Raw genomic sequence first — 18,583 nt, forward strand, 5'->3', positions numbered from 1 at the left:
AAGCTCAACATCTGAATTTCTCCCCCTCAACACAGGATATTGTGTTGCTTCACTCAGGATGAACACAATGTTCTTGCCATCAGTAACAATAAAAATGGCAGCCTTGTACTTCTTATGTCTATCAGTGGATTTGTTGTATACTGTTAAATATTTAAAAGGGGTACAAAACCTAACCATAAGTTACAATTTACCATTGCAAAAAACAATGTGCCATTGTTTTTTATTTTAAGGCTTGTTGTATCAGGAGAAAGTAAAAAAAAAATGTCTAGTTCGTCTTAATGCATTTTTCTTTACAGTGCAGTTTTTATTTATTTTTTTTGCCATGGTCTGACCTTGAGATGAACTTGTTCATTCTTGTGAAGATTGTCATCTGCATCAAATGTTTTCCTCTTGTGACAAATCTTTTTCGATGGAAAATTATAAAATGACCTTCAAACTCTTCCCAGACTGACTGGTAGCAACAAAAACTAAAAAACTTTCTAAGAAAAACCTTGGTAACAGTTTTAGTTTAACACAATGGAATACTCCAAAGTAGCAAACAAACACCTGCTTTTATACAGATACTGACACTTGTTATGATCAGCTGATTGATGGATTAGATTTGCAGCATCTGGCCACTACTTACCATTTAAATTCTGATAAAAGCAGTAATTGCATTTTCTTTATTTTTTTATTTTACAGTAAGGTTCTGGAGTTTTGTTGTGGGTTTATTTCTTCATACTTAAACAAAGGACTGACAGCTGAAGCAATTCTTTGGGAAAATACGGTTTCAAATAATTTGGGCAGCCCTGCAATCTCTCCTTCTGAGAGTACCAATGATAATACTTACAGTCTTCTATGGAGGGAATGAGACACAACATTACACTCTCAAAGAGACATCGTCTTTCAAATGTTCTTATAACATTCTAACTCCAAGCAAGATCACTTCAGTCACTTGCAATTTTTTGGCACTACAGTTTCTTTTAAATAAATGTTGACAGTGTGTATCTCATTTGACATAACTACCTAAATTTAACATGAAGTAAGATTTCTAATATGCCCTGATACCAAAAACCTTAGAAATAATGGTAAATCAACTGTACCTATATAGTGCCTTTCTAGGCAACCAGGCCACTCAAAGCGCTTTACAACACAATCTGTGCTCTCATTTTCTTTTCCACACACACATTCATACAGAACTCTACTAAATCTCTACAAAGCTAATTCTACAGAGTCCAATCAGTGCTTAAGATCACATTCATACACCAATGGGGCACACATCAGTGTCTGGTTCTGTGTCTTGCCCAGGGCACTTTGACATGTGGCATATTGGTGGAATGAAACCTTCAACTATCTCATTGGAGGACAACTGCTCTAACCACTGATCCACAGGGGTGGCTATGGCTCAGTGGTTAGAGCAGATATTAATAAAAAGAAAAATTATAATAAAAAGGATGTACTATCTTTTTAAATGTAAAAATTACAAATTGTCTGAAGAAATCTTAACCAAATTCACAAAACAAGCAAAACTCATATACTAACATGAGACATAATATACTTTTATATATGTTTGGTAAGAACCAAAGAAAGTTAACATTATTTTCTTTCTCTGAAGTCTAATCTTTGATCATAAATGTTTGTGTTAGGTAAAAAACCCAAATATCCTGCAGTGATTGGACAATTTTCAGTAGCAAATTATTGTAGTATAATTGGTATATATATATGTATTAAATAAATGCTGGTTGAGTACAAAACTAAATATATTATTATTTATTTTTGTGATTACCTATATTTAAAATGTTACAATGAAGACATGGGTTTTTGGTTACCCTAAACCACTTAAACTTTGTTTTTGTCAATGAATGGAAAGTAACTGGAACCTCTTTTTTTTCTATTTTTGGAGTGAGGCATCCGTGCGAGCAAAGAACATGTTTGTGTATGTGTTTGTGTGCATGCTGCCCCCCGCTTCCTTCCTAACGGCTCCCTCTTTTTTTTTTCCCCTACCAGTAGCAAAATGCTGAAATGAGCCAATCTGAAACATGACAGTTTCTCAATGAAAAGGGAAAAAAAGAGGAGAGCATGTCAGTGTGCTGTTAAGTTTCCCCTCCTTGTCAGGTTCACACTCATACATCCTCTGCTTGCAATGCATGGATGATGTCTGCTGCTTTGAGACTAAGAAGAATGTTGAATCCAAGGATAATTTTTGCAGCCTTTTTGCTCCTCATGCAAACATTTCATTATTCAACTGCAACAACTAATGCTAATGGTGAGTATTTTCATATTACATGCTTGTTTTCTTTGCTTTTTGAAATGCAATCCTAATCTTTATAGTTCTTTCAGTAATTAAATCTGGTTTAGCATTATTGCTGTACAAAAGAAATAACATTTTTAAATCAAATTTCAATTATATATTGAGTCTTATTTGTATTTGACACTTTTTAAGAACTTGCAATCAAGAAAGTTGTAAGAATATATAGAATATCAGAGTTTGTGCACAGATATGTGTTTTAAATCTTATCAATATTCTAAAATGAAGGAATAACAGAAGTTTTACTTTGTGTTTTTCTTTGCAGATTCTCCATTTTCACTTATTAACAAGGCAACTGGATTTTGCTTGGTGAAAAGATCTTCCCGTTGCCAAGACATTCGCTGGACAACCGGTGACCGTCTTTTTGTAACTTCCACCAAAAAGTGCATTGGAGTGCAGGGTAAAAATGTGGGGAGTGAAGTGAGCCAATACGACTGTGATGAGAACAGTGAACTCCAGAAGTGGGAATGCAAGAATGGAACGGTGCTCGCTCTTAAAGGCCAGCAGTTTTTCATTGAAGTCAGAGTGGATGAATCAATCATGCTCTCCAGAACTGTTGGGCCAAATAACTACCTTACAATCCCAGGGACAGCTAGTGGAGCCTGCACGAGAACATACAGAGGTATAGCCTAAGGCTTTCGCTTTGTGAGTGGAAGTGTGTGTAGCCACTTAAAGGTGAAAACCACAAGATCATTACAAAGATGGAAAGTTGGTTCCTGATTTTGGCAAGCTGCTGTGAAACATAACTTTTTTCTCATTTTATTTGTCTTCATATCACTAGAGTTCATTGTTTAAGTTGAAATAAAATAGAGCGTTGCTTTCATTATTTTAAATTTTGCTTCCAGGTCCAATTTACTTTGATGAACTTTTTGTTTCCCCTCCAGAATATTACACCATCAGTGGCAATTCCCATGGCAAGATCTGCATGTTTCCCTTCATGTACAAAGACCGATGGTATGGAGACTGCACCATGATTGACTCCAAAGTGAAGCGCAGCTGGTGTGCAACTGAAACTAAATATGAGCATGAACAATGGGGTTACTGCCCAACTTCTTGTAAGTTTGTCTGCTTTAAATGTCACTAGGTTTACATGAAATATATCAAACTGATAATAACATGAAACAGCATGCACTTTTGGTCTTAGAGGACATAAAAATGTATTAAAATACCAGTAACTTAATATATTACAAGTTTACACATGCAACTGATGATTGACACAAAGTAAACAGGAAGTGAGTTTTTAGTACTAAACTATTTGGAAGATTTAATTTTAGTTTTTTTGTTTTGTGTCTACACAGCCACTGAACACTGGAACAAAAACATTGTTACCGGAGCATATTACCAGGTGAACATGCAGTCAGTTCTGACCTGGGCTCAGGCTGACACCAGCTGCAAACAGCAGTCTGCATCTCTGGTCAGCATTGTGGATCCCACTGAGAAGGCCTTTATCACAGGTAAAGTGCCATCTGCTGGATGTCTGACGGCACCGAGACTGACACACAACTTGTTTCAAATGAGTTAATTCAAAATATTGCACAATGAGGCAACGTTTTGCAGTAACTATCCCAAATCTCCATAAACTACCGCTGCATTGTGTTAAATACTTCTCATTTGTACTTGTTCTTTTTTAAAATTATTAACTTTAAAAAGCTTGTAAAAATAAAACTGAAAATGCTAACTTAAGTCTGGTGATTAGCTGATAAAACAATTTATACACCCAATCCCCCCCAAAAAATCTCAATACATTTAAATATTTAGCCAGACTGAAAAAAGATAGTGTAGAATGTGCCAGAATAAGTTAAAATTAAACATATAATATTACTTTCAGAGCTTTGAAATCCTACAATCTATTTCCTGTTTTTGTAACCGTGCAACATTTAAAACACTACCAATTATGCAAACTCTTATTTGGGATAATTTTTTACTTAAAATGCTCTGCTCCAGATAGTCATTACAGATATTTGTTGTTATGTTGCAGAACTTAGAAAAGAAAAAGAAGAACAATGTGTTTACTCTGGTTTTCCTTCTTTTTTTTTTCTTCCTCTTTGCGACAAAAACATAAACACCCAGCACTACTGGGGTCAGCGAGAACCAGACTCTGGATAGGTTTAGTTTTGAACCCAGAACATGGCTGGCAGTGGACTGATGGGAAGCCTTTTCGCTATCTGAGATGGGATGCTGGTAAGTTTTTACTCTGACCATCTGAAGATATGAAAAAAAATACTACTAATAATAAAACTCTTAAAGAAATGCCCAGGGGTAGTGTGAATTCTGCACATAGTCAATGTTATAGCAGGATCAGTTTCAGCTTTTTCTTTGACATAAAACAGTCTCTGTCAGAGACAAGGCTTGTACTCTAAGACAGAGAAGAAAAATCTACAAATAAAATACAAGATTAGCATGAAATAAGGTTTACCCTGTTGTTCCTGAGCTTAAAAGAATAACAACCCAGTGTTTAATCATTTAGATTCATTCTAAAACTGAATTTGTAATTGTGTATTTTATAACTATCAAAGTGTTGAAGTAAAAGTCCTTTAAAGGGACACTCTTCTCCTGCAAAGGGTGAATTTTGAATGAAATAATTTTGTTTTAGGAAATCCACTTCCTAATCCGGGACACAACTGTGCCTTTCTTGAGTCTAATGGTCAGTACAAATGGCAGAGTTCATCCTGCTCCAAGAAACTGGGCTATATTTGCTACAAAGGTGGAACCCTGCCAGCTCCTTCAGAAAGTACAGAAAACTTTTTTACTACTCTAATCTTTATCTAAAAGAGACACATTTGATATGTGAGATCAGTATATGTTTGTTCTCTTTATTAGCTGAACAAGGCTTTTGCTCCAGCCCTTGGATTCCATACAACGGTCACTGTTTCCACCTTCAGCGCGCTGTTCAGACTTGGTCTGATGCTCAGAGAGAGTGCCGCAAAGAGGGAGGCGACCTTGTGAGCATCCGCAATGTGGAAGACCAAAGCTTCATCATTTCTCAGCTTGGATATGGTACATTACAATCACAGCAATATAAAATTACAGAGAAAATATATAGAACTTTCACTGCTTTGCAGGATCTACCATGAGACAACTCAACAAATGCACATTGGTTACAGACTTTTTGCATATGTTTACAAGTCGATGTTCCTTGACAACAAATAAATCAAATTGTCAGATTTTTCAATGTATTAAATGCATTGGTTAGCAATATTTGACTTTCACAGTTAAGATTAAGGAACGTCTATGAAAACAACAATCTTTTCCTTACCAACCAGCCACAGTGCTTTTGTAGCATCCATGCCCTGATGATAGATGAAGTTTTAAATGTGTCTTTACTCAAAAGAAGTTGATTAAGCATCAATATGAAGACATGCATGAGGTTATCCTGTTTGCTTCAGTTCTACTTGTTTTTTTTTCTTCCCAGTTAAACCATGCAACCAATGGGAATAAGAGAAGGACAAATTCATAGATGCCTACTTAAAACAATTGCATACATCACTGATTATTGCATGTTTTCAAGTCTAGAAAAGACAAAAAAAAATAAGATGCAGCATAAAATTTGACACTAACTTTGTTAAAAAGAAGACAACTATTTGATTGACCTTTTTCCACAGCATCCAACGATGAGCTTTGGATTGGACTGAATGACAGGACTATAGAAGGCCTATTTGACTGGAGTGACCACTCCACTGTCACCTTCACCAGCTGGGACTTTGGAGAACCAACTGTCTCCTCTGAGGATGAAGACTGCGTTCTCATCAAAGGGGAGGTAAGGATATCAGACAGTGTGAACACCCATTTTAAAATACTGTATATGTTATTTATATTACATAATATATAATAAATACATGTTGGCATTTTTCATTGATGCGTTTATACTGTAGATTCAAAATGTTCAGTGTGTATTTGAAGCAATTTGTTCAATTATTGGTGAGTTATTTCTTTAACTAAATGCACTAAAGAAAGAAGTCTGTCCACAAATTTATTTTTTCTTTCTTGCAGAATGGGAACTGGGCAGATCACTCATGTCGTGAAAAGCATGGATTCATCTGCATGAAGCAAAGTTCTACTGAAAGAACTGGAGATGAAGTGGAGATAGACATTGGCTGCAAAGCTGTGAGTGAATTATTAATAATGTGTTTGGTAAAAAATGAAAATTTACTGCACATAGAAGATGTATATCTTAAAAAATGTATATTTTAAAATACAACTTCCTAATCTGTGTCTTTTTATTTTCAGGGTTGGAGAAAACATGGCTCCTACTGCTATTTTGTAGGAACAGAGACAAAGACTTTTGCTGATGCTAAAGAAGACTGCGAGAGGTCAGATTCATACTTGGCTGATGTCTCAAATGGGTAAGATTATTTTGTGCTTTAAAAGATCAACCTTTAAATAAATTTGCAAGACATTGTAGCTAAAAATCAACACATAAATATCCAAGTGTAAACTTGTTAGTGCCTGACCTCCAAAAATAACACCTGAAAAGACTTGCAACTCAAACATTCACAACTCAATTTTTTAGTTCATTTATGACTACTGGTTTTATCTTTTATAAAACAAAGCAAAATTACTAATATATCCTTTTCAAATTAAATTTCTAGACATGTGTTCCAGACCCAAAGTGGTTCCAGACAAGAAGTTTCCTAACTTTCCTTAATGTATCTACAGGGTGGATAATGCCTTTCTTGTGAGCCTGGTGGGACTGAGACCAGAGAAAGATTTTTGGCTTGGTCTCTCAAATCAGAACAACATTGATGTTTTTACATGGACGAATGGAAAGTTTACCACATTTACTCACTGGAATGCTGGAATGCCAGGTACAAAAACATATGCAACGCCAACCTTGCATTTAAAGCATGAATAAAAGCACCCCAACAATCTGTTGTTCCCTACAATATTAAAGGTTACCAACAAGGCTGTGTTGCCATAGCAACTGGGGTTTCAGCTGGACTCTGGGATCTGCTGCCCTGTACCAATCAGGAGAAATACATCTGCAAGCACATGGCTGAGGGGGCCACTGCAACAGTGCCACCACCATCTCAGACTCCTCCCGAGTGTGCAGAAGGTTGGAATCGTGTGGGAACAAGGAGTGTCTGTGCGAAGGTGAAAACAAATAACATTAACCTACCGACAAAAACAAAAAAACATCATGTTGTGCTTGTGTCCGGCCCAGAACTAAAAACAATACATTAATGCATTTTGAATGAAGCAAACTCAAAAATCAGTTTATTATGTATATCCACAAACCCACTATGAGTGTCCCCATGTTTTTACATATTTTGCTCCATTTATATCATATGTTTTTACATTTCAACTAAGATTCATCTTGTCTTGTCCTTAAGTTTTTCACAGGACCTCGATCATATGAGAAGACCTGGTTTGAGGCCAGAGATTACTGCAGGGCCATAGGAGGAGAGCTGCTGAGCATCCACAGTTCTTCTGAGCTAATTTTGTCCCAGTAAGTATGGGTTTTGCACAACTATAAACTGAAGCTGCTTAAAAATATACATTAGACAACATTATTCTGAAACAAAGACATCATTGCTCCCATCAGATTACATTTAGAAAGAGTTGTTTAAAGCGCTACTGAATAACACCCTTAGGGTGACAGTCTGGTACAAATTTATTAAATTTAATCTTTTTTGATGAGAATTAAGAGAAAATAAGAACTGCATGCCTGACTTAGAAAGATAGATTGAAATGACCTCTCTCTGAGGGAACCACCGTGTTATCAGTTCTGTTTTTAAAGCATCTGCAGTCTCTCCTATGTGCCAGAAAATAGAGGCTAAAGTGAGAATTTTATACCTTGTTGCACTCCAAATTCAACTCCTTGCGTTTCTAACCCCTGAGTACTTTATGAAAAAAAAAAGAGTAAATCAGCATTTTATTGGATATTTTTCCTACAGTCGAGGTGGAAGGGCTTGGATTGGACTTCATGTTGCAGATCCAAGCGCTGGTTTTGTGTGGACTGATGGAAGCCCGGTTAGTTATTCAGTTCTGAACCAAACATCAGCCCTCCTTGTTTTAGTATAAGAATATACAATAAAAAAGGCAATCTTATTTCAATTTATTTCCAGCTTAACTTCCAGCACTGGCAGGAAGGAGAGCCAAACAATTTTAACAACGATGAATCTTGTACTGAATTCACGTTACACAACTGGGATGAGTCCGGCTCCTGGAATGACCTAAACTGTGAGAGTTACAACGACTGGCTGTGTCAGATTCGTGCAGGTACAGATGAAAAAATATTCCAGCTATCTTTTTGAAAGATAAAATGTTTTTTAAACCCACATAAATGCATAGTATGTTATAAAGGAGATGAAGTAAAAGGTATAAAGCCTCCTACAAACAAAAACACAGTATTGTCAAGTTCCTAAGATTCAGCTTCAATATACAACTCAAAGCTGGACAAAGGAAGCTAACACTTGTTTGTGCTTTTACAGGAGTAACTCCAAAACCACCTCCTAATGACACAGCTTCTGGTAAGCTTACATTTATGAATCACAACACAATGAAAGTAATTAATATTCAAAACAGAACATACTAGAATGAAATGATTAACTTATTATAACACCATTATGCGGACTTTAAACTATTTCTAAAATTCACTATGTTAATACTGCTTAATTTTACAAACTGATAAAAACATACAACATTTTTTTTAAGTCATTCTAATGATACTTTTGAGAATAATAAACCAATTGTTCTTCTTCTAAGCCGCCGCCCCCAAATGCCAGCAAAAAAAACAATCTTGTATAAAAACACAAGATGGTATCTTTAAGTTTCAATCATCATGGAGTTTAAGGACATTCAGTTTTCCATATTGGAAAAAGGTTTAAAAGCCAAGTTGAAGGGGTGGAACCCAAACAAGTCTTAGCAGTTTTTGGTCAAAATGTTTTAGATTAGTTAATCAGACCAGAATTTGTGATTCAGTCTTTTTTTTTCTGTTGATTCATTGTGCAATCAGTGGAGCTGTAACTCAAATTCAATCACTAGTTTAATATCACGTGTCTCCAAACTTTTGCAGAATTTAATATGACTGCGGACGGTTGGATGGAGTGGAGAGGAAAACAATATTTTATTAACAGAATGGGGAAGTCGATGGAAGAAGCTCGTCACTACTGCCAACAGAGACATGGGGACCTGGCAGTGGTCAACAGTAGAGAAGAAAACATTTTCTTGTGGAAACAGGTGGAGATTGATGCTTTGCCAACAGCACACACAAACACACACAGTTTAACAACAAGAAATGTGATTTTCCTTTTCCTTTCTTTTGCATGTGTTTACAGATATCCAGAAGCTATGGATCATTTTACATAGGTTTATCTGTGGATCTTGATGGGTCCAGTTGGTGAGTAAAATCAAATACCACAAAGATAAAATAATTACCTGGTGGTTCTACGAGAGCAGTTTACGTGTCTTTAATCTGTTCCTTTTTTGCATGTACTAAAATAAAAAAAGTTTAACACAAGTGTTTTAATTAAAAAAAAATCTCCTTCAAAAAAATGGACCTGGCAGTTTTATCTTCAGGGGTATTTCCACTTTCATACAGAAAACGGACTGATATACCTAAAAAGACAAAACAGTCCTTAAATAATTAGTTGTGACACAGATAAAATGACTAAACATCTAAATTAAGACGCGCATGTAGATATATTTTTACAAGTGTGCAGCTTCTATAACGAGCCAGTTAATACATCATAACACACCAACTAAGTGTTTAATTACTGGAACAGACTCCTCAGGAAAGAAACCTGTGAGTCACAGCAAATTCAGCAAGTTTTATTTTTCTCCAGAGCTTCAAAACTCATCAAAAAGGCACAGGAGATGAGCGGTCATCCCACACACAGGCAGTTAAAATTAGTCACTCATGTTAAAGTCAGATTTACAGCCTGTATGACAGATAATGGTTGGGAGAAGTAAAAACTTGAAAAAAAAAGATGAGCCAAACAGAGTTGAAGACATTAGAGACATGTTTGCATTCAAATATCTGTCTGTCACTTATGTGTTTAATGACAGGATTAAAACTATAAAAAAATATATTAAATCTTATATAAAATATATTCTTCATGCCTAATCTATAAAGCAACGCTAAAAGACTGTTTATTAAATGACTTCTGGTGAATGTGAACTCCAAATGCCAACAAGGATTGCAAAAAACTAGAAAACTTTGCAATGACACATGGAGGAAACTGAATAAAAAGAGAAGAACGATTATTAACAAGACAAAGGTTTAGACACACTGCCCTTAACAGCACATTATTCAGAATCCAAAAACATAGTACAGGTCAATGTGATTACTGTGGACTGTGAACAACACAGAATACGTATGATAGATGAATTAGAAAAAAAAAATCATGCAAACATTTAATTAAATAAACATATTACGGAAATAATCAAGAAGTAAAAGTATTCAAATTATTATACATTAACTCAAACTAGAAAAACAAGAACAACCCCTACGGACACAAACCTCCAGTCAGTTTATGTCAAAAATGGACTTTAAACAGCTACATACATATTTTGGTTTTTGTGTAACTAATATTTAGCACCAGGCTACACATCACCAAGCAAAAAAAAAAGAAAAAAAGTATACAATCAATTGAAAAAAAATATTGATATGACATAAACCAACACGTCTGTCATTCAAGGTGGTTGGATGGAACTTCACTGACATATAAAAGATGGGATGAGAATCAGCCAAATACTGAGGCCTTCGATGAGAACTGTGTTGCAATGGGTTATCACATGGGTAAGTTAAAAGGTCACAAACTCTTAGATTAAAGCAGAATTAAAAAACAGATAAAGATGTCTGAGTGAGATTACATAATATGAAGCTCTAAATTGAATATGTGACTCTCTGAATCTTTGTTGGTCCTACAGGTTACTGGCGCACTTATAATTGTGGAAAAGAGCTTCAGTCCATCTGTAAACGAACAAATTCGCCAAAGGTGAACACCACTGTTGCCCCGATGGATCCTCCTACAGGAGGCTGTGAACTCTCGTGGACAAAGTATGGCGCAAAGGTAAAGAAGGCAACTTGTAAGCCTTTATGTTTGCTTGCAAAATAGTTATTGTACCAAACAAAGCTCCTAAATTTAAGGAACGAACAAGTGTGCTTTGTCGATGCATAAACAACTTAACAAAGAACCAGTTTAATTTAGATATTCAGGCACTAGCAGTCTGTAACAAAAAACATTAGGGTTTAGATACTTTTTTCTCCTATAGGTAGTTTTTATGTTTGTTTGTTTTAGGTCTGACACGTCTTTCTTTGTCCCTTACCTCATTTCTTCATGATACACTGCACAATATACTGTAATGGTAGAAGGAGTGGACAGAAAGTGAGCAGAAAAAGCAGCCAAAGTCAAAAGAAAAGTTTTAAAAGATCTATTGATCAGAACCACTTTTAAAGAGAACAAAAAAGCTCTAATAATTAGGGTAAAATCTGTCATATTATATTATTTTTAAACACCCACACTTAACTTTTCCAATTTTTTTAATAAGTGTTGCGTGAAGTTTTGAATTATTGGGTGAATGACAAAGACATTGTAAAGTTCTATATATAACTTAAACTGGGAAAAAGGCTCCTTTAAATCATAAAGTTACTTAAAGCATTCTGTTATGGGGGCATTGTGCTGTGTGAAAGGTTAAAGGTCACTGTAAAGATTTTATGAAAAAAAAAGGAAAACTCTTGTGTATTCATCCATCTGTAGGAATTTGTTTTGTTTTAGGGTGGTGTGTGTGTGTATATATAGTATATGTGTCAGAAAACAGCTTTTTTGAGAAATATATCCTGCTTGATTTTAACTAGACGCTATTTTCATATCCTGGTAACAACTTGAATGGCATTAATATTGATTTTTTTTTTGTTACAGTGTTACAAGATGATAAGTGACCGCAAGTGCACGTGGGAAGATGCACGAACACAGTGCATCAGTATGTCAGCTAGTTTAGTCTCCATTCCCACAAGACAAGTGCAAGGTTTGCTCCATTTTTCTATTCATACATTCATAGGAAGACATGCACAAATACAATTTACAGTAACAATCGTGTGAAAATTAATAATTTTTGAAAAGTTTAAATGAACTATGTAGCTAAAAATTAATTTTAAAAAACCATGTAAATATTATTACTTCATTTTATATTTTGTGATTATGTTGTTTAGCTTGGTATTTTATTGTCTTTTTTATAATACTAAAGATGATATTATAACAATATTCATTCAGGCATATTAAAGATACATAAAAACAGTAAATCGTGTTGAAAGTTTAACAAAATGTGGGGATAAAATTGGAAAATAAAGTTATAACATATTTGCCATTTCTGTTTTTGAATTTTGCAGCATTTTTGACCATGAAAATGCTTGATGTACAAAATATTGATCTGTGGATTGGCTTGAACAGTTTAAAACAAGATGGATTTTACTGGACTGATGGAAAAATGCGTCAATACACCAACTGGGGTTATTCTGTAAGTATCAACAGAGGGACTGTCCCTGTCATGATTAATAGTGTCACCTACTTTTTCCTCCCTTTTTGCTTTGAGTCCTAGATATTGTTGATATTTGTTTTCTGTAGGTCAAATCCAACGTAATTAATTGAAATATTTAATATTCTTATCTATTTTTGTCTTTTAGAAAAATCAACGCCGACCTGGATCATTTTATCAAAGATGGAATGAGGTAAAAGAAAATAAAAAAAAAACAAAAAAACAAAAGTTGAACCTGCCTGAAAGGTTTTGCCATTATGCCAATCAGATAAAACTGTACAAATGATTAGTTTGAAGGTAATACTTATACTTAAATTGTTCTTGCTCATAACCAGGAAGACTGTGTGGTGGTGACCAGCAATTCTGCTTTTGGGATTGGTAAATGGGTGATTAAGTCCTGCAATGATACCAATGGATTCATCTGTCACAAAAATATCAGTGAGTTCCTACATTTGCTGTTTTTTAAACTGCTTGAGCCTTAATGAAAGAAGGGATGTTTAAAGTTAAGTGTCATAGTAAAATTATTTTAGGGCACCGCTCTGTCTAAATACAGGTAAAAATTTCACTTGCAGATTATATTTCTGGTATGTAGAATAAGGATTTGTAAAAAAATAAAAATTGTGAAAAACAAATGGCTACAAAATTAAACTACAATTTGCAAAGCTGCAAAAAAAGCTTTAAAAAACAAATATCAATAATAACAATAAAAAAAAAACTTTCTTTAACTTGACTTTTGTCTTGGCTTTAACAGACCCAGGTTTAAAGACTCCACCAGATCTAATAGACCCAAACATCTATAAGCAACTGGGAAATGACAGCATCAAGGCTGTGACTCAAAATCTGACCTGGGAAGATGCCAGGAAACGCTGCGAAAGTGATAAAGCCAACCTGGCCAGCCTGCGAAATGAGTGGACCATCGCCTATGTTGAGCTCCTGGTTGCCACTCTCAAAGCTCCTGTGTGGATCGGATTGAACAAAAATAAGGTGAAGAGCTGCAGCCACCTGAAACTCCTGTACAATAGCTGAAAAACAGTTGAACTCTAACAGGTTGGGTGGAAAATACTCACTTAAAATGCTCCTATAGCCACCTAAATTAACTAAAGTTACTGGATGAATGAACAAAATGAATTCATGAGCTGTCTATTTAAAGTTGATCAAGCAGCAAATATCAAAATTGCAAAAATTGCATTTTATTTTTATTTAATTTATGTATTTACTTACCTAACATCTGTCATTGTTTTTAGACCGGAGGTTATTTCAGGTATATTGATGGTTGGCACATGAACTCTGCCAGCTGGGGTGAATATGAACCAAGCAGGGACAAACCATGCGTGTACATAGATGTGGACGGAAAATGGAAGACTGCTTTCTGCAACCAGACTATGAAGAGCATTTGTATGCAGTCATCAGGTACAATGATTTATACCACTGATCTGAAAAACAGAATAATTCTCATTTGTCATGTTAACAAGGGATATATTTTTGGTGCTTCTAAAACTTCAATTCCACAACAGTTGGGATGTTGTATAAATGTAAATAAAAGCAAAATGCAAGGATTCGTAAATCTCACAAACCCATAATTTATTCACAACAGAACAGTATACATATCAAATGATGAAACAAAAATTGTACCACATAAAAATAGGTAATTTTAAATTTAATGGTAGCAACAGTTCTCAAAAAGTTGGGAAAGGGCCATGCTTACCACTGTGAAGCATCCCCTCTTCTTTAAACAACAGGAACTGAGGAGCACAGCAGCTGGAGGTTTTGGAGGAGAATGTTGTCTCATTCTTGTCTGATGTAGGATTCTGGCTGTTCAACAGTCCTTGCTTTAAAAGTGTGGAAGTGTTCCTGAGCCCATGCAGTGATGTCTATAACAGAATCAGACTTATTTTTAATGCAGTGTCGCCTGAGGGCCTGAAGATAACGGGCAGCCAATATCGACTTTCAGAGTTTTGTCCTTTGAGCTCAGAGATTTCTCCAGATTCTTGAATTTTTTTTTGACAATATCATGAACTGTTGATGAAGGAATATTCAAAATCTATCCAGTTTTCCATTGCGTAACATCATTCTAGAATTTTCTGTAAATGCAATTTGTTGCAGATTTGTCAACCTCTACCCATCTTTTCTTCTGAGAGTCAGCCACTCTAAAAGTCATCTTACTGGCCTGTTACCAGTTGATCTAATTAGTTACAAAATGTTCAATGTTGTACCCAACTGTTTTTATTTGCACCACTTAGATTTGCAGCCTTTTGTTACCCCTGTCTCATCTTTTCTAAGGTGTGTTGCTGCCATAAAATTCAAAATGACCTGTTTACTATATTCTTTTAACAAATTTTCACATTCATTTACATTTTACACACTGACCCAAATTTTTCAAGAATTGGGATTGTATTTGTTGGTCTTTCCCCACAGCTTTGGAACGTTCTGTGTGAAAAGACAATTAACCTAATCCTCCCTATGTATCGCTCCCATTATGAAATCACGTTCATTTTTCTTTCTGCAGTGTAAATTGCCAGAATAACGTACAAAGTGTACATTTATTTGAACAAAAGCAGGATTTTCAAGAAAATATTGTGTTTAATATTGTTTGTTAAATAAAAAAATACAGAAAACTTAGCTGAGTATAACAAAGGTGTAATATAGAAGCAATATGGAATTGGCAAAGAGGGAAGATATAATTAAAAAAGTCTACAATGTAATTAATCCCTGCTGAATAATAAAACCCACAGACACGCTTCTGTTTGCTAAACATTACTAGTTAGTTTCAAATCAACAGCTTTGCATATTTTGTAATAAAGTGTTTATGCTTTTCACAGAGGTTCCACCGACAGACTCCACCTTATATCCTGGACGCTGCCCTGAAGATACCAATGTGGAGTACCAGGATAGTTATACCTGGATGCCTTTTAGGGGCTACTGTTATTTGTTTGTCACAGATGAAATTGAATGGGCAGATGCAGCTAGCAGCTGTGTAAGACATGGTAAGACACAGTTCTGAAACTCCATTTATTGCTCAAGTTTCCACTAACAGAATAGTTATAAAATGGGAGTGAAAATGCTGTTTCTGTAATATGTTTAGTAATTGTTCCAACCAGATTGTTTTGTGTTGTGAAGGTGGAATCCTTGCAAGTATTGAAGATCCTCCTGAGCAGCAGTTTATCAAGAGCAACGTAGAAGTATTTCAAGATAGCCACTCCTCTTTCTGGATCGGCCTGTTTAAAACACACAAAGGTCTGGTCCCAATCTTTATCAGTCTTTTCATTTTAAAGTAAATTATTTATTAAAGCCAGATTTAACAGTTAATTTAACAACTACTATTTGGAATATTAAGAGTAAATATAAATTTACCCTTTTTTTCTACTTTATTTTTTATTTCTGTCATTAGGAACATGGTTGTGGTTAGATAAAACAGTTCTGGACTATACTAACTGGGGTCCAGATGAGCCTGATTCTGATTATGGGGCCATTGTAAGCGTGGACGGGACATGGAATTCGGGTCGCAGATGGCATGACAGATCATACATCTGTAAAACACCCAAAGGTATGACGCCTTTTCACTTCATGGTCAATCTCATATGTATCCAGTTGAAAATCTTTAGACCAAAAGATGTATTGTTTTCTGATAAAATAAAATAAAAAATACTAATACAAGTTTGCTTTTTGGTATTGTTAGAAAAGACAGTCTACAAAATATAGGAAGGCTACGAACTGTTCCAGCACATTATAAAGTAAAATAAGCTATAAAATTCTTTTAACTCCCATATCTTTGCTTGATTTGGCTGTTAAGACAAACAGTCACATAAATGTGAGGCTTTGTAACCTCTTGAAAATCAAAAACTGTTTTTTTAACTCAATCTTTAAAGTCATAAACCAGCATATACCGACCGAACACTACAACATTTGCACTTTGTGTATTTTCCTATATTATCTTCAACAAGGTATACAACAGTTTTTAACTTCTTTCTAGGCTTTTAAAAAAAGGTTTTATACATTTAGTGTTTTTCAATCAGTAATATGAGTCCTCAGTTAAAATGTGTTTTTTTTAGCACTTCAGATTTTTCCTGTCGACCTAAAAACAAACAAACAAACAATGTTCTAATACAGTGTTTGCTGTACAACAATGAAAATGCCCTTAGATTAAAACCCTTGCTCCTTAATTAAGCACCTGTTGTGTACTGGAAAAAAAAAATAAAACATTACACATGCTGCAGGTTATATTCTGTATTGTAAGCAAAGTCAATAAAGTTTTACAGTTAAATTTTATAGCAGACATTTGTTTTCTAACCAGATATTCTTTTTTCCCCAGTTCCAGCCATAGATTCAGACTCAAAACCTGGTAAGTTAATATTTAAAATTTATTTTTAAGTTGCGTCATTTTATAACAGTTTAGTGTATTGAATGTAAAACCAGTGCATGTGTAGTTAGATCTTTTAACCGATCTCTGTCTACTTGTTGAATATGCAGAATCTCAAAAAGATGTAGACCGTCGCAGCCGTGTTCACACAACTTTGGTAGTCGTGCTGCTCGTCATCATCATCTCCTCACTCATGGTTGTGGCTTTCTTTCTCTACAAGAGGTCCCCTCGCCCTTTCCCCACCTTTGAAAATCCGCTCTACTTCAACAACGATAAATCCCCGCCGGATGTCATCGACACTAATAAACTGATAGAGAATGCAGAAAACAATGAGCCTATTTTAACTCTGTGATTTACAAAAATGCAAAAACTACTGGAAGATTAATTTTAGAGTGTATACACTGATGTATTACACCCTTTGTGCTTTTTTTCTTTTAATTTTACTACATACAATTTATATTCAGTAAATTAACAGTAGTTATTCTTTTTCTACCTGTGCTTGAATGTAAATAATAGTTACATGTTCTTATACCCTGGATGCTTGTTCATTGGTTTTATTCCTGACATGTAAAAAAAAATCTTATTGGCTGTCACTGTGAAATAAAAATTAGACATCCTTGAAAATTAAATTGTTCAGTTTTTTTAATTAAAAAGCAGTTAAATGTAATTGTTTCACAATACTGTTTTTTCTTATTAGTGCTTTTGTAAATATACTTTATTCAGGTCATTTCTACAGGCTGACAGTAGATTATTGATTAAAATGAACTTAGTGTTTTCTTTCTGATTCTTAACACTTGTTGATAATTTTATTTTAGCTTTGCATAATATTAAAGTAGAAAACGTGGATTTTTCAGATTTTTTTAATAATTAAAATGTCTTTAAATACTTTACATTGGATTACTTTATATTTTTGTTTATTTGAAAGTAATATTTTGTAGGCTAATTATTTTATTAAATTTTCTTGGTTTTTAGTTTAGTTTAGTTTTTTTGATTTATGTAAGCCTGGTAAAACCTAATCTAAATCTGTATTGTGTTACTGTACAACAGTTTGGTCTGTCCTGGTTGTTTTAAAGGTGCTTTATAAATAAAGTTGATTACAGCTTGATTTGGTAATTGGGTATGCAAGAACAGCACTAGTATACACTTAGATGGGCTTAAGTTTTTTTTTGTTTTTTTGTTTTTATTTTTTAAAGCAGAGCAGAAAATGCAGCAGGAGTGAGTGCATTATTGTTTTGTTTTTTTGTTGTTGTTTTGTTTTGTTTGTTGCTAGCTTGCAGTGAATAAATAAATCAACCCCTATAATCAATCTGCTTGTCTGGACAATGCATTTATTATTATTATTATTATTATTATTATTATTATTATTATTATTATTATTATTTGCCTTTATACAATGGTCATGGTGCCTCTGCAGCTACTTTTTTTGGTAATTAAGTCAAACAATTAAAAGGAATCGTTATTAC

At 34.5% G+C, this 18,583-nt stretch overlaps 1 protein-coding gene across 1 annotated transcript; it reads left to right on the top strand.

Moving 5' to 3' along the window:
• The first annotated feature begins 2,055 nt into the window (after positions 1-2,055).
• LOC108232951 (macrophage mannose receptor 1-like) lies at positions 2,056-18,225 on the top strand. Its single transcript, XM_017411107.3, has 31 exons — positions 2,056-2,245; positions 2,553-2,909; positions 3,172-3,342; positions 3,586-3,741; positions 4,358-4,468; positions 4,881-5,018; positions 5,108-5,284; positions 5,890-6,044; positions 6,278-6,391; positions 6,515-6,630; positions 6,944-7,092; positions 7,179-7,378; positions 7,618-7,733; positions 8,182-8,257; positions 8,353-8,506; positions 8,719-8,757; positions 9,303-9,466; positions 9,565-9,626; positions 10,927-11,027; positions 11,159-11,301; positions 12,151-12,256; positions 12,618-12,745; positions 12,912-12,956; positions 13,099-13,201; positions 13,515-13,747; positions 14,008-14,173; positions 15,583-15,747; positions 15,881-15,997; positions 16,152-16,307; positions 17,073-17,102; positions 17,231-18,225. The coding sequence occupies exons 1-31, from the start codon at positions 2,131-2,133 to the stop codon at positions 17,470-17,472; spliced, it is 4,305 nt and encodes a 1,434-aa protein (XP_017266596.1). The 5' UTR covers positions 2,056-2,130; the 3' UTR covers positions 17,473-18,225.
• The last annotated feature ends 358 nt before the right edge of the window (positions 18,226-18,583 follow it).

This window comes from Kryptolebias marmoratus, linkage group LG20 (assembly GCF_001649575.2).
Source record: "Kryptolebias marmoratus isolate JLee-2015 linkage group LG20, ASM164957v2, whole genome shotgun sequence".
Taxonomy (NCBI): domain Eukaryota; kingdom Metazoa; phylum Chordata; class Actinopteri; order Cyprinodontiformes; family Rivulidae; genus Kryptolebias; species Kryptolebias marmoratus.

Excerpts from the sequence above, each read along its gene's own strand:
- LOC108232951 (XM_017411107.3), top strand. The coding sequence starts at position 2,131 with ATGATGTCTGCTGCTTTGAGACTAAGAAGAATGTTGAATCCAAGGATA. Across the intron at positions 3,343-3,585 it reads GGGTTACTGCCCAACTTCTT|CCACTGAACACTGGAACAAA; the intron begins GTAAGTTTGTCT and ends GTGTCTACACAG. Across the intron at positions 3,742-4,357 it reads TGAGAAGGCCTTTATCACAG|CACTACTGGGGTCAGCGAGA; the intron begins GTAAAGTGCCAT and ends ATAAACACCCAG.